The following is a 15,976-nucleotide window of genomic DNA, read 5'->3' on the forward strand; positions in this document are numbered from 1 at the left end:
TGTGTGTGTGTGTGTGTGTGTATATATATATATATATATATATATATATATATATATACACACACACACACACACACACATATATATTTAACTAGTGGTCAATTCATTTATATGAGTATTCTGCCTACTGCTATGATCTTCTTGTAGGACATTAATCTTCTCATTTGAAAATTATTATGATATGTAAGTAAACTACAGTAAGAAAATTGTGAAGAAATTATTTGAGGGTCACTTAAGAATATGGCTTTTTGTGTGTATTTGTGCATGTTTATATAATTATTTCCCATATATTTACTATATTATAAGATACTGATTATATTGCTTATATATGTTATACTATACAATATCAAAATCTCAAATGCTATACTTAGTGCTGAGAAAAGAAATCTCCAAGTAGGGAAAGTAATATGCCCATTACAATATAATCTGTAATTTTATCCCTGTCTGAGGGATATTCCTCTTTTTAAATGTTTGCTTTGTTTTTTTCTTTTTCTCCAATGGAAATATTTAAGTTACATTTAAGTAAACCAGATTTAGAAATCATTGAAGGGTAAACATCCATCCTTAAGCTGTTTCAGACATTCCAAAATATCATTCAGACACTCAAACTTGAAGTACAATAATTATAAATAGAGGGCAGTCAAACAGAGGTTTGTAATCCCTTACCAAAGATTTTAAAACTTGTCTAGACACATAATTATCTGAAACAAAACAGGTATTCTTCTGTCAGAGACATAACTTTTTCTCCACACTGCAGAGATTTTGTCTAATTTAAAGAGATTCTGCAATAAAAAAATGTTTCTTTTTCTTTTTAAGTTTATTTTTTTATTAGGGATTTCTGGAGAATTATATGGGATCTCAGAAAGCATGGATTTACTCTCACCTCTTGAACAAAAAGTACTAACTTCCTGGAGCTACTTTTAAAAAATTGACAGCTAAAAATAAATGATGTCATTGTTTATTCCATCTGTACAGTTCACTTAGTTTCTCAGTATCTCAGAATCAGAAGAGATCTTAAGAGTTATCTAGACCACATTTCTCATCAGAATCTTATTTCTTATAAGTGAAGGGGATTTGATTTATGATCCCCCACAACCATTCTTGATCTAAATCCTAGAGTTATAGGAGTTTGTAATATGAGTGAAAGATGTGTGATGTAGTATAAGGACAGCATAGTTTGTTTATGTCATTTATGTCATACTTTATATATGTCGTTGAATTTATTCCTCATAAGAATGCTGAGATGTAGATAGGGCAGGTGGGATAGCATTCTCATTATATGACTTATTATCTTTATGATGTGGTAATAAAGGTGAAAATTGGTAAAAGCTGTCCTAGAACTAGCTCTCCAAATAGCAAAAGTATTTTCATTATGCTTTACAATCGAAATTATTCCGGATGAATTCTGGTCTTATTTCTTGTGGTTTTTGCTTTAGTGTGTTTTGTTTTCTAATTTGGCTGTGTTATAAATTGTGGCTATAAAGGATTTTAATCTATGAAATGTTTTGATTTATTTGATTTTCTAAGCTCCAAGTGCTTTGTATTTTGCTAGATATTTAAAACATTTGTAAGTAATTAAATAGAGACTTTATTACAACTGAACTTTTAGGCTTCATTCATTAATTTGTTCAGTAAGTAGTAAGTTACTGAGGACCTGCTGGTGCTTCACCTTGTTCTGGGTGCTAAAATACAGCAGTAGTCAAATGAGATAGAAGTGTGAGAATAAAGCACAGTGTCATGGTAAAAGTGTTTGATATGTGGATAACAGTTTCTATTTTCCTGAAATATGGAAACTAAGATAAAAATAAGAGCAACAATTTACTTACTGTTCTCTGCCCTACATTTGATTCAGGTTCCCATTCCATTTTCACAGAAACCCTATGAGATAGCTATCACTATTATTCGCAAGATAAGGAAACTGAAGCTAAGAGGGAATGACTGATTCAGATTTAAATCTAGTATGACTTATCGTTCACACACTTATTCTCCTTTCTCAGATTCAGAGCTTAAATAAAAAGAAAAAAATTATTCAGCCAATATTTATTATTTTCTTGTGTTCAAAGCACTGCACTTTGGGAATGGTAGGGAATACAACATCGATTAAGAAACGATTTCCATTTTTCACAAAGAATGTAGAAAGAAGGACTGTCAAGATCTACTCATTCAAAAGAATATCTAGCAAGTTCCCCCTCTGGATTGGGCTCTATGGAAAGGCCTATACTCTGTCCTTGGGAAAATTGTATCATTCTATTAAGGGAACATCAGTGTGGAGTAGATAATTTTAAGGAGATAAAAAACCTTAATCATAGGTGATCAGTTTTGGGGTAGGCAATGGTTTGCTGATTCAAGTAAGAGAACCTAGTTTTCCACAATAACAGGAATATAAATAATACATCTAAGGAATTATCTTAAGTACAATATGCAGTATTACAAATATACTAATTCCCTGGAAAATGTTTCCCTAAAGTTTTTTTTTTTTTTTCTCCTCACTGCTACCTAGCAGGCATGATCAATTTCCTTGACTAGTTTCCTAAGGAAAGTTTAAAAGGTGGCAGGTGAGTCTTTGGACAAGAGCCAAAGTGCATATTGCCCATAAACAGAAATTCCTGGCTTCCTTTGGAGTTGCATGACCAGGAGCACTCCTTTTTTTTTAACCACTTCTTAGTGCCCAGAAAGCACACATTAACTAAGCCAAGAATGAAGGTTAAAATCTAAGTGATTTTTGAATGACAAATTGTAGGAATTCTAAAAGTGTGTGGCGAAACGAGCAAAAGTCAGGAATGATCTTTCTTAATAGCTGATGTTAAGACATCCTCATAGAGGTCCTTCTTACTAGCAGTTCTACAGTCTTCACTTATATCCCATTTATCTGATCTTCACCAGAGTGACACCTCATGTGGAAGCACCTCATAGAGTGAGCTACTTCCTCTCCTTGCTATGGTTTCAACACCCAGTAGCAGACAGTCCCATAATCCCTTTCACTCTGCTACATGTCCTGTAATTCATAATGGGCTGCCCTTTGTTTCAGCACCCTATCTACCCTCTCCAGGCTCTGACTCCACATATCCTGTGCAGATGCCTTCCTCACTCTGCTTGAGCTATGACACTCCACTTAAGCTGTGTCCTACCTGATGATTACAGGCTGAGTTACCCAGGAAGGGAATAGGTTCCTTTTTTTTTTCTTATGGTAGATAAATATTGGGTCTTCTCAGTTAATGTCTCTGATTAATATTAATATTGCTGGTTTTTTCACTCAGCAATTTTTATTTCTTTACTACTTCTTGTTATAATCTGGGTTATTTCCTGAGAATTGTTTCTAAGCCTTTTATTCCCTCTTTACTTGAGCCTATTATGATTTATTCTCTTAATCGATATTTGCTTTAGTTAAATGATTATATTTTATTTCTAGAAGTAGCATTTATTTCTACCTATATATGTTTTTATAGGTTGTTTATTTTCTAAGTTTTTTAATGTCTTCCTTCTGTTTTTCTTTTGTCTTTTTAATAGTTTATAATACTTTAATACATTTGTTTTTCTTTTGCAGTAGGTTTAAATAATTCTCTTATCATTAGTTCCCAGGGTACTTATACCTCTTCTTGCTCATAGTTTATTATTTTCTTGAATGTTTTGTAATTTGATTTTGAATTTATTTTCCATTGAAGTCATTGGTTTCTATAGGAATCTTAATCACTCTTGGTTGTTGAGGTGTCTCCCAAAATGCATTTTAAAAACAAAAACTCAAAATTAACTTTATTGAACTATAGTTGGCATGAAGGATGCTTGTGTGTTCAAAATGCATGTAAAGTGTAAAATTTTATAAGTTTTGACAAATGTATACACTAAGGAACACATTACTACAATTAAAATAATGAACCTGTTTACCACCCTCAAACATTTCCTCCTTCACATTTGTAATCTAACTCTTTTCTGTCCCTTCTTGGTGTCCCAAGCAATCAGTTACCTTCTACCTGCTTTCTGTTGCTATGGACAAATTTAAATTTTTTAGAAATTTATGCAAAACAACCATACAGTATTATTCTGTTGAGTTACTTTTGTCATCAATGTCATGTCGTGTGAATCATTAGGTCATTCTTTCTTGTTTTTTATTGTGGAATAGTATTCCATTGTGTGGATACTCCAAAATTTGTTTTTTTCAGTTACCTATTAATTGACATTTAGGTTATTTCCAGTTTTAGGTTACGGCAAATAACATTGCACAAGTAGCAACCTTTGTATGAAAATATCCCTTTTTTCCCCTTGTAGGTAAGACTTAGGAGTGGTTTGGCTGAGTCATGTAGTAGATATATATTCTGGCTTTGTCTGAAACAACCAAACTGTCTACCATTGTACATTCTAACCATTGGTATATGAGTTTCATTTGCTCTACAATCTTCCTAGCATTTGACATAACTTTTATTTTTAGATGTTAGATATTCTAATAGGTACATGGTATTCCTGAAAAATCTTCCAGTAGTATCATTGACCTGGGAAAATTTTGAACCTTGATTTTTCTTGTAGTGTTTCTGTCATTATATGTAATGATATATTTTTACTCCACACCCGTTTGTGGTTCAGACTGCATTTTTCTGTGAAGAGTCAAACAGTAAGCTTCCTTATCTTCTAGGAGTAGTGGTGCAGTTTTTTGAGGTTCCCATTACATTGAGCAAGGTTATCTCTAAAAGGCTTTATTTCTTGTCCTTAAGTATATTATCACTCAAATTCCTCACCCACAAAAGCCATAGACTGACCCAGATCCAGGCTTATGTACTGGTGTTCAGATTCCTCTGTTTTCACTCCTTGAGATCCTAGACTTATTTGCAGTCTTATTCAGGAAGCAATATTTTAGTATGTATATAATGCATTATTTCTCTGTGTTTGAAGCAGAAGAGATCAAAAGTCAGGTTATAGTGTTTTAATAAACCAGAATCCCTGGTTAGTTTAGTAATTTGATTAATGTGTGTAGTCCTGGTATTCAAAATTGCCAAGTTCAGAGTATTTTCTATAGAAACTTTGGTTTCATGGTGCTTGGTATGGAAGTAAGACTATTACAGGTATATTATAGAATAGATATACTTTTGTACTATACTAACATGTGAACCATGTGGAATTCCAACAGTGAGAGTACATGTGAAAAATTTAAAGTAGCTAGTTTGTGGATTACTCACTGTCACTGTCAATGCTAAATTTGTATTCATGGTGTCAGTGCACACCCTAGTTTATATATTTGTCTCTCTTTATGTGTGTGTATGCTAAATATATGTAAATGAGTATTGTAAATAGTAGAAACAATAATTCTAAAATTTCTTATTGGTATTTAACTTTTTGATGCTTTGCTACATAAATCCTTCCAGACAGAATATTTGAATTTTGTCAACTTTCTCAAAGCAAATATGAAAAGTATCCTTAGTACCTTCTTTCTGTCTTCTATTTTTGACATTTTAATGGGATTAAATAGTACTGCTAAATTACATCCCCAAATTGTTTGTATTTCATAAAAAATGACTATGTGAGGAGAATAATTAACTGGTGTCTCACAAAATGTAATGACATATCACTCAGTAGTATTTTATCTATTACTCAGGTGATCATTTTTGGATTATTATGCATTAATTTTAACCATTGCAACTATTACATGATTAGTAGTGACTGCATGAATTTTATTATTGAGGAAGATACCAAATATAAAAATGAGTCAAATAAAAATCATTATAAATAACTATATAACTTGAATGTGAATATGGCAGAAATCATGACAGTCACTGACACATGAATCTTTCAGTACTAGGAAACAATATTTTTGTGGAAAAGATTTTCTTTTTAATTGAAAATTCAGGTATTTGTTGCCTAGATAAAGTGATATTTCTGGAGAAAAGAAGTTTATATTGTGGTATGTAGACAGTTGTGTTCTTCAGAGGCCTACCTGGACTTTGAAGAAGCTTGAGATAAAGCAATAGTAAGAACTGGGTGTGCAGTGGGAAGATCATTCTTATCTTTCTGTTCATCAGTATCAATAATCAAGAATGGAAAGAGGAGACATTCTTTTTTGATGGAAGAGTGATGGCAATAATTTCACTGTCTGATGGCTACTTTCTCCTCTAATTGATGATGAAGCAAACATATCATGGAAACTTGTGTCATTATAAATACACTTTGAACTTGGTCAGTTCCCCCAAATTTATGAAAGATGACCATGTACACTTTTTTCCTTCTCTGTATGTCCAGGATTCACCAACATGAGGACTTCCTTGCAGGCGGTGGCACTGTGGGGAAAGAATGCCCCTCCCCACAGCATCACTGCCATCATGATCACAGATGACCAGCAGACAATTGTGACTGGAAGTCAGGAGGGGCAGCTCTGTCTCTGGAGCCTTTCACCTGAACTAAAGGTTAGTGAAAGCTATTGTCATTGAAATAGAAAGCATTCACATAGTAAAGCACAGCTTGCTTCTTCTACCTGTGGTGACAGTGGATGGTTTGCATGATTGTTAAAAAGATGCTTACAAAAGTAATAAATTGGTTTTACTTAAGAATTTAGAGAAAATAAAGTGATATATGGTGGAATAAGGTCATATTTGAAAATTATATTTTGAATATTGCTAATCTTAACTACCAGCTAAATGTTATCACCCTTTAAGTTATGCTGAGTTTTACCATTTTATATCCTGAATTATATGCTAAGTAACTGAACTATAGACATGTAAGTATAATTCTAAAAATTATGGCTCATTAATCTAAACAGAGAGCATGCATTCCTGAGAACTGCTACTAACTAAATGAGTAATATCTTAATTATCTGGGTGTTTCCACTGTGCTTGGCCTTCTTGCCATTCTTTTGGTCTCTGCTTTCATGTGATTGTTACAGATCACATCAAAATGCTCTAAATCCAATTTACTATGGTTGTCCTTCTATTTCAGAACCTGACCTCACCTAGGATTTGGCCCATTGATTAGCAATTAATTGTCTCTGTCCCAAGTCATAAACATTTAACATATTGGAATAGGTATTTGCTTAACTCTAGCAGTCTCTAGACCCAATTTGTACATTTAAACTAATGATGTACTTAAAGTATACTGCCCTCATTAAGAAGCCTTTTAAAGATCAAAGACTATTTTTAGCCTTTAAAGTCTGTCACTTTAAAACCTAAATTAACAATTAATTGTAATTCTATTTTATAGTATAATTAATTAACATCTCCTATCACTGAACAGTTCTACTACAGGACTGCCAATAACCACATAACAGAGAAGCTTGGCTTGATGTTTATGAACATCCCTGAAAGAAGGAATGAGTATTATTGCAATAGTTGTGCTTTGAAAATGATGGGCCATATATATCTTGAAATATATATTTTCTGTTATAGGTTTAAACTCAGACTCCTAAATGGCTTTAAATGTCTTGTTAATCTTTTTAATGTTGAGTATTATTATTTTCTGGCTGAAGCAGTTGCCTAGTAATGTGCAGTTCACTCTAAGTTTAAGACATTTGAAATGCTGACATCTTGATCCTTTTTTATTTGTTCCTGCTATTTATCCAGCCTTTGTTCAGCATACATTTGTTGAGTATGTAGGCTCTAAGGTAGGCTAGATGCTAGTTACTCATGAGTTCAAACACAAATGAGACCTATGCTGGTTGCCCAGGAGGTTTCAGTATGGTATAGGAAGGATTTAAGCTAATGTAGTGCAGGTATGTTGCAGTACAAGGTATTCTAAGTAGGGAGTTGTCTGCAAGTATGTACAGTTGGGAAGTTACACCATGTTCCTCTTTGTAGCAAGTCTTCCTGGAGTTAGAGCAGTGATTCATAATAGGGATCTATTTTGCCATCCAAGAGAAATTTGCTAATATCCACTGGCATTTTTCTTGTCAAAATTGAAAGAAGAAATTACTATAAACATCTTAGGGTATGCATGACAGTTCCTACAACAAAGAGTTTTCCCATTTTAAATGATAATGACACTAATATTTAGAAACTCAGGGTTAGAGGTGTGATTTGGGAATGGGAATCAGATTAGCCAGGGACTGGGGGCAACTAGATCATGCTCTGTTAAGGAAATAGCCTGTGCCTGCAGGAAAACAGAGAGCTTTCTGTTGCTGTAGCCTAGATGTGAACAAAGATCAGAGAGAGGTGAGGCCAGGAGAGAAGATGGGTTGGGGCTGGTCATGTAAGGTTTAATGACCAGTGAAGAACTTATATTGGATACTTAAAGCAAAAGGAGACATTGAGAAAATTTAAATTGGGGATAGTATTGGTTTTGTGATTTGGAAATTCACCATGAGGATGTTGTTGGAAAAGTTTGCAATGTGAATAAGGTGTTGATTAGTACAAATGTAATACTTTCTCTATGAATTTGACTTCTTTACATTCCTCACATAAATGTAATCATATAGTATTTGCCTTTTCATGATGGGCTTATTTTACTCTGTTGAGGTTTATCTATGTTATCACATGTGACAGTGTTCCCTTCCTTTGTAAGATTTAGTAATATTCTATTGTGAATATACAATACACCACATTTCATTTATCCAATCATCCATGGATACATATTTGCACTGGCTATTGTGAATTGTGCTGCTATGTACATAGGTACATCTTCATCCCTGATTTCAGTTGTCCTAGGTGTACACTTAGAAGTGGAATTGCTGGCTCATATGGTAATTCTATTTTTAATTTTTTGAGAAATCCTTATGGTGTCTACATCATTTTATATCTCCACAAACAGTGCACAAGTGTTTCAGTTTTTCTACATCCTCACCAATAATGTTTTTTTTTATAATAGCTACTTGAATATATAAAGTAGTATCTTGTAGTTTTGAAGGAAAAGGCTTTCTGAGAATGAGGCTGAGTTTGAACTAAGTTTTAAAGGGTACACACGAGTAGAAGGAAGAAGGAGAGTGCAGACAGTGGTAACAGCAAGTGTGTGTAAAAGGTATGAGCATTTAGCTGTCAGGGAACTGATAAAAGTGGTTGAGTAGAGCATGAAGGGTAAATTAGAGGTCATAGATGAGACAGACCCCACATGGCATCTGCAAGAACCGGCCCTGTGTGCAGATTAAAAACAGTGACGATTATTCGGGCTTAGAAGATGTTTACTGTAAGGAAATAACACACCCATGTTTAATTGTGTTTATATTGTAGAATATCACAGGCTAGTGTTGTGCAGGGCATGTTGAAAGAAAGGAGAGATGAGACCAAGGACAGGGGGCTATGTATAGGAGCCTTCTCCAGTAGTTTAGTCCAGAAAGTTTTTGAGCATGAAACAAATCATTGGCCCGTGGGGATGAAGTGAAGAAGAAAACTGCGAATATGTTAAGAAGAGAGAATAGAAAGAACTGAGAAACCAATTAGTTGTAGGATCGTTGAAAAGGTACAGTCAAGAATACTTTCCAGATTTGAATTTTCTGTGATGGTAGGACTGGTAAGATAATATTATCATTTATTTAAAATGAGTTAAAGGGATTAGGAAATTGTAACAGGGAGGGAAAGAAGGCGATGTGAGTTCTGGACATCCTGCAGTATCCAGGTATTCAGTAGCAGATTAAGTATGTTCCTCAGTTTTCCCTGACAGGGTGGGATGTTAGGGAGCAAGGGAGCTGGGGAACAATGTCTGCAGGTCCTAGGCTTCTCATTGTTTGCCTTGGCTATGCATGCTGCATGTTCTGGGTCTGCTCCCAGAACCCTCTAGTTTGTAGGGTGCACCAGTGAGGATGTCTGTGGCTTGTGGCTTGTACTAGCAACTTCCTCACTTAGGTTTTCTGATATTGACTGCTGATACTCATCACACCTAAGCACAGAGAAAAATGAGGTAAACATCTTCTCAGAGTCCCTTAGTATTACTATCATCTAATTTTCCTCCTGTTCAATACTCAAAATGAAACAAACAAAGTGAAAAATAGCAGTGTGTATAAAGATAAAATGCAAATCTCATTTGAGGTCTAGTTCTGATATTTACCAACTCTGTGATACTGGGCATATGACTTGTATTCTTTGAGCCTTGATTTTCTCATCTGTAAAATGTGGATTTAAACACTGTCTATGGTTGCACCAGTCTCTGGAACATAGTAGATGTTCATCAAGTCATGCTGTCTTACATTTGTGCTATTAGAAGCACCTGAGAGTGAGGTTAGGAGGTTCCAAATCTGCATAGAGGTATATCCAATGAATAGAAGTAAAGGTCTTCCAATGTCATCATGACAAGGGCTAGGCATAGGTATGGAATTTATTTTTTTATTCTTCACAGCAGCAAAATGAGGTTACAGAGATTGTCACAATTTATTTAAAACTTGTGGGGATTTATTAGCAGAATGAAGTTTTCATGTAAAAGGCAATGATAGCTTCTAATATTTCTTTTTGATATTTTGTCCACAATAGATTTTCTTTAAAGAAGGAAATGTTCTTGATGTACCCTGTACTTAACCTGGCTTTTAATACTCTGGAAAGACACTAAGTGAATGGGAATATGCACCCCTGAGTGTGAGGATTTGAAAAATACAGGATGTTATTTTCTAAGCTGGAATCTTATGGACTTCCCAGGAAAAAAATTAGAGTTAGAATGTAGCTTGTAAGTGATTCAGTTCCACCACAAGACCTTCTTAGCCTAGCAATAGACCTTTTAAAAAAATATTTCTGTAATCGTAGATATGAAAGAAAGAAATAATTATGTCATAGAATAATTTATCCTTATTGATATGCCTGGGTTATCATTTACATATATTTTTGCATAGCTCAGAAAAAACACATGGTATTTTTGTAGTAATTCATTTGTAATATAGATTTTTTGTTACCCAAAATACATTTTCTAATCACTCAAATTAAATTTTTGGTCTATTACTGTTATTTTCCACTTACAGAGACTATATATGTTTTCTATTTTGTAGTTTAATTTTTATGATCTTGTTTTACAAAATAATGAAGAATGTACTTTTTCACACATGATATAATGGTAGAATTAACCCTTAATTTTGTATATTAAGATTCTCATGCAGGAGAAAAAATATTTGTATTTTAAATAATCATTTAATTAAATTAAAATATTTGTTAGTGAAGAAAAGAGGTTCTTATCAAAATTCAGTAGAAGATACAGAGTTTCCATGTACTTCTTCTGCCCCCCATACCAGTTCCCTTCACCATCAATCTGCCACCCTAAAATGGTATATTGTTTACAATTAATGAAGCTAGCTATACATAATTATCACCAAACACTACAGTTTAGAGTTGGTTCACTTCTTATGTGTGTGTGTGTGTGTGTGTGTACACACGCACAATTATGGTATCATGTAGAATACACAGTCTTAAAAATCCTCTGCTCCATATTTATGTCCCATTCCCCTGAACCTCTTATAACCACTACTATATTTTTAATCTCCATAATTTTGCCTTTTCTATAATATCATGTATTTAGAATCATACAGTGTACAAAATTTTCAGATTGAGTTGTTTCACTTAAGTAATATATATTTAGGTTTTCTCTCTATCTTTTCATGGCTTGACAGCTCATTTCTTTTTAGCATTGAATAATACTTCATTGTATTGATGTACAGTACCATGACTTGTTTATCCATTCATCTACTGAAGGACATTATGGTCATTTCCACATTTCTGGCAATTATGAGTAAAGCTGCTGTAAACAGTGTGCAGGTTTTTGTGTAGATAACACTTTTTAACTCATTTGGGTAAACGCCAGTGAATGTCATTATTGGGTTTTATGAAATAGTATGTTTAATTTCATTATAAACTGATAAACCCACTTCCCAATTTTGCATTCTCACCAGCAACGAATACATGTTCTTATTGTTCTACATCCTTGCTAGCTTGCGCCTATTGTTATCACTGTTCTAGATTTTAGCCACTCTAATAGGTGTCTGCTGGTACTTCATTTTTGTTCTAATTTGTATTACCTTTATGAAAGATGATGTAGAGCACCCTTTTATATGCTCATTTGCCATCTGATTATAATCTTTGTTGTCTGCTTCCAATTATTTTTAATCAGGTGATTCATTCTACTATTATCGAGTTTTAAGAATTCTTTAGGGGTGGAAGTGTTGGCTCAATGATTGAGTGTTTGTCTAGCATGTGTGAGGCCCTGCGTTTAATCCCCACCACCACAAAGAGAAAAATTTCTTTGTATATTTTGAATAGTTTCTTATCAGATATACCTTTTGCAAATGTTTCTCCCAGTCTCTAGCTTGTCTTGTTATATGACCTTTACTTTTGTTTCTTGATTTTTACTTTTGATATAAATAAGAAACATGTTTACTTTAAAAATTTAATTTTTAAAGAAATTTCCATTTTTTCCCAAATGCTGTATCAGTTCATATTCCTATCACTAATAAGGTAGTATAATGGTTAAAAATGTAATATTTTCAGTGTTATTATTTTGTAAATTCATTTAAATTCTAAAATGTACACATTAATATGCTACTAATGACTAATGACATTTCAGCTTTTTTTCTCTTTGGTTTTTGAAAGTATAATTGCCAAATAAAGATTATTTATATCTAACACGTTTGATATGGTGATTTAATGTACATATGTATTATAAATTGTTTACCACAAGACGTATCACTGTCTATACATATATCACCTCATATAGTTACCGTTTTTTGCTTGTGGTAAGATCACTTAAAATCTACTCTCGTTAAATTTCAAGTGTGCAATAATAGTTAGCATTATTTTTATTATTATTTTGTATAGTACTAGGAATCTAATCCAGGGCCCAATGTATGCTCAGCAGGCACTCTACTACTGAGCTATATCCCCAGTCCAAAATATGGTATTATCAACTATACATAACGTGCCATACATAGAGCTGTAAAACTATTCCTCTTATAACTCAACATTTTCCTTTGATTGGTATCTCCCCATCCCTTCCCTACTTCCAATTTCTGTAAACCACTGTTCTATTCTGTTTCTATGAGTTGGACTATTTTGGATATATAACTAACATCATATAGCATTTGTCTTTGTTTGTCTGGTTTATTTCACTTATCATAATAACTTATCCAGGTTTATTTGTGTTGTCACAAATGATAGGATTTTCTATTTTATGACTGAATAATATTTCTTTATGTGTATATATATATATATATATATATATGCACATTTTCTTTATGCATTCATCCATTGATGAACACTTAAGTTGTTTCCATATTTTAGTTATTGTGAATAATGCTGCAGTAAAAATGGGTGTGCAGGTATCTCTTCAAGTTACTGATTTCAATTCTTTTGGATACATACACAGAAATAAGATTGCTGGGCCATACGGTAGCTCTGTTTTTAATTTTTAAAGAAATTTCCATTTTTTCCCAAATGCTGTATTAATTCATATTCCTATCACTAATAAGGTAGTATAATGGTTAAAAATGTAATATTTTCAGTGTTATTATTTTGTAAATTCATTTAAATTCTGAAATGTACACATTAATATGCTACCGTCATTCTACACATTAATATGCTACCATCATTCAGGAGACATTTTACATATCATAAACATCAACATGACTTATTTGTATTCAAAACCTAGATGCTGTAAAACAGATCTGGCTATCATCTAGATTTCATGATGCATACCAAACCAAAACAAACAAAAAATCGGGTACAGCACAATTGCTTTTCCTACGTTTTATTCTATGCATTTTGAGAGTTCATGTATCAGTTTTCCTGAAATATATGTACAGAAAAAATATAATATAAAAGGGTCTCTTAATCCAAATATACACTATAATCTTATTTTAGTCAGCTTTTTTGCCATTGTGACCAGAAGACCTGACAAGAACAATTTTAGAGGAGGAAAAGTTTATTTGGGGCTAACCATTTCAAGCAACTCTGCTTGGGGAAGAACATCATGGCAGAAGGGCATGGTGGAGGAAGGCAGTTCAGGAGAAGATCACCATGAAACAGAGTGTTTCACTCACCAGAGACAAAATATATACCCAAAGACCCACCTTCTCTAGCTACACACTACCTGCTTACAGTTACCACCAAGTTAATCCCTATTAGCAAATTAAGGCACTGAATAGGTTAGCATGCTCACAATCCAATCACTTTGCTTTGAACTTTCTTGCACTATCTCACATATGAGTTTTTGGGGGACACCTAATGTCTAAACCATAACAGATGTCTTTATTTTTCAAACGGTTTTTAGTTATGTGAAAGCTTCCTCTCATTATTTTCAGATTTCAGCTAAGGAACTCCTATTTGGTCATTCTACTTCAGTAACATGTTTAGCAAGAGCGAGGGACTTCTCTAAACAGCCATATGTCGTCAGTGCTGCTGAAAATGGGTAAGATGTGTGGAACTTTGTTCCCTTTTTTATTCCATTCCCTTTCTGAAGACTATAATGGGGTTTGACTTGTGGTCTAAATAAAATTTCCATGATCAACATGTTCCTTTTACATATAGGAAAATTTAGATCTTAAATGACTGAGTACTTTTTGATTTAGTCCCAAGGAATATAATCAGTATTGTGATGCTCAATGCAATACTCTTGCTGGGTGGAGACCAAGATAAACATTTTAATGTCACCCCCTTACTATGTGAAGAATAATGACAAATACCTAGAAGAATAGAATTGGAAATGGAAAAGTTAAGCTGCTTGTCTGCTTTCATGTAGTTAATTACTTTTGAGATTTTAAGTAAACTTATCCTTTACAGTTTTACAAAACAATTCAATAGTTACATTCTTCATGTTGTACTCTCAATTGAGAATGGAGTAGTAGGAAAGAAAAGGGAAAGGAACATAGACTGCGATTTGCCTGAAGTTTCAGGGAAGCAAGGCTCTCCAGTAAAATAGGACATAGCTGGAAGAAGAAGCCTACCAACAGAAGAGATTGACTGCTGAAGAGTTATTTGCCAATGTATACTAGGAATGTGGAGTCCATTCTGTATTTGTGAATGAGGGATTGAGTTACTGGCTGACGTAAGAGAATGGCCTCTTTTGTTTTTTACCCAAAGGGATATTATATGCCTTTGAACTCTGAGAACCAAAACAATAATAAAGAATCAGGTGTCCCACTTGTTTAAACTATTAACAAAATGACTAGCAGAACAGTTATATAAGAGGTACCTGTTCTCAGAGTTTATACTATAGCAATAGGGAATCATAATTAGAGAAATGTATACTTAGACATACATAGTATATGTACTAAGAGAATTCACAACTGATAATGCCTCCATAATGATGAAATTTTCAAGGATATACTTCTATAGGAAGAATAATAATTTCAGAAGGAAGCTATGAAATGAAAAAAAGAATATTGATAAAAACAAGCAAATTTTTAGAAAATTTAAATGAACCCAGACTATAAGACATACTGTTTCTATATACTCTCTTTACCCCCCACACATACACATAATCTTAGTTGACAACAGCATAGATTAGTTTCAATTCCAGATTCCACATGTTTTGCTGTTCAACATGTGAATAAAGATGTTGATTAACTTTTTTAATCCCCATCCCTTTTTTTATATTTTATTTAGAGACAGGGTCTAGCTTATTGCTTAGGACTTTGCTAAGGTGCTGAGGCTGGCTTTGAACTTGCAATCCTCCTGTCTCAGCCTCCTGAGCTTCTGGGATTACAGGCATGGGCCACCGCACTCAGTTGATGTTGATTAACTTTAGAATTTTAAGTCTTGTGTACGTATTGTATGTCTATACAAACAAAATAAATAAAAATAAAAGAAATGGGGTATACTTCTAGATTAAAAAAGAAGAAAAAGTTGTTTAATCCAAAGAAGACATCAGAATCAAAGAAAATGAGACAGATAGAAAGCACAAAATAAGATAGTTGAAATAAATGAAGATGAAATAAAAATCCCAATTATATAACGACACTAAGAGCCCTCTGTTAACTTATAAAGATTGTCAGACAATTACAAAATTGTATAAGAACATGGAAAACTTAAAAGAAATGGATGGGAAAAATTAATCAAATATGTACTAACCAAAATAAGGTTGATATAGCTGCATTAATATTTTATAT

The 15,976-nt window shown here is 33.3% G+C and overlaps 1 protein-coding gene across 4 annotated transcripts in view; it reads left to right on the forward strand.

Annotated features, from left to right (window-relative positions):
* Positions 1 to 15,976, forward strand: part of LOC125613369 (WD repeat-containing protein 72) — a 94,850-nt gene that overhangs the window by 14,406 nt on the left and 64,468 nt on the right. For all 4 annotated transcript variants that reach the window (XM_048793535.1, XM_048793534.1, XM_048793536.1 and 1 more), the window contains exons 2-3: positions 6,223 to 6,386; positions 14,171 to 14,277. In XM_048793535.1, coding sequence (XP_048649492.1) covers positions 6,234 to 6,386; positions 14,171 to 14,277 — 260 coding nt within the window. In that variant the 5' untranslated portion in view covers positions 6,223 to 6,233. The remainder of the gene's footprint in view (positions 1 to 6,222; positions 6,387 to 14,170; positions 14,278 to 15,976) is intronic.

This window comes from Marmota marmota, unplaced genomic scaffold (genome assembly GCF_001458135.2).
Source record: "Marmota marmota marmota unplaced genomic scaffold, marMar, whole genome shotgun sequence".
NCBI classification, from domain to species: Eukaryota; Metazoa; Chordata; class Mammalia; order Rodentia; family Sciuridae; genus Marmota; species Marmota marmota.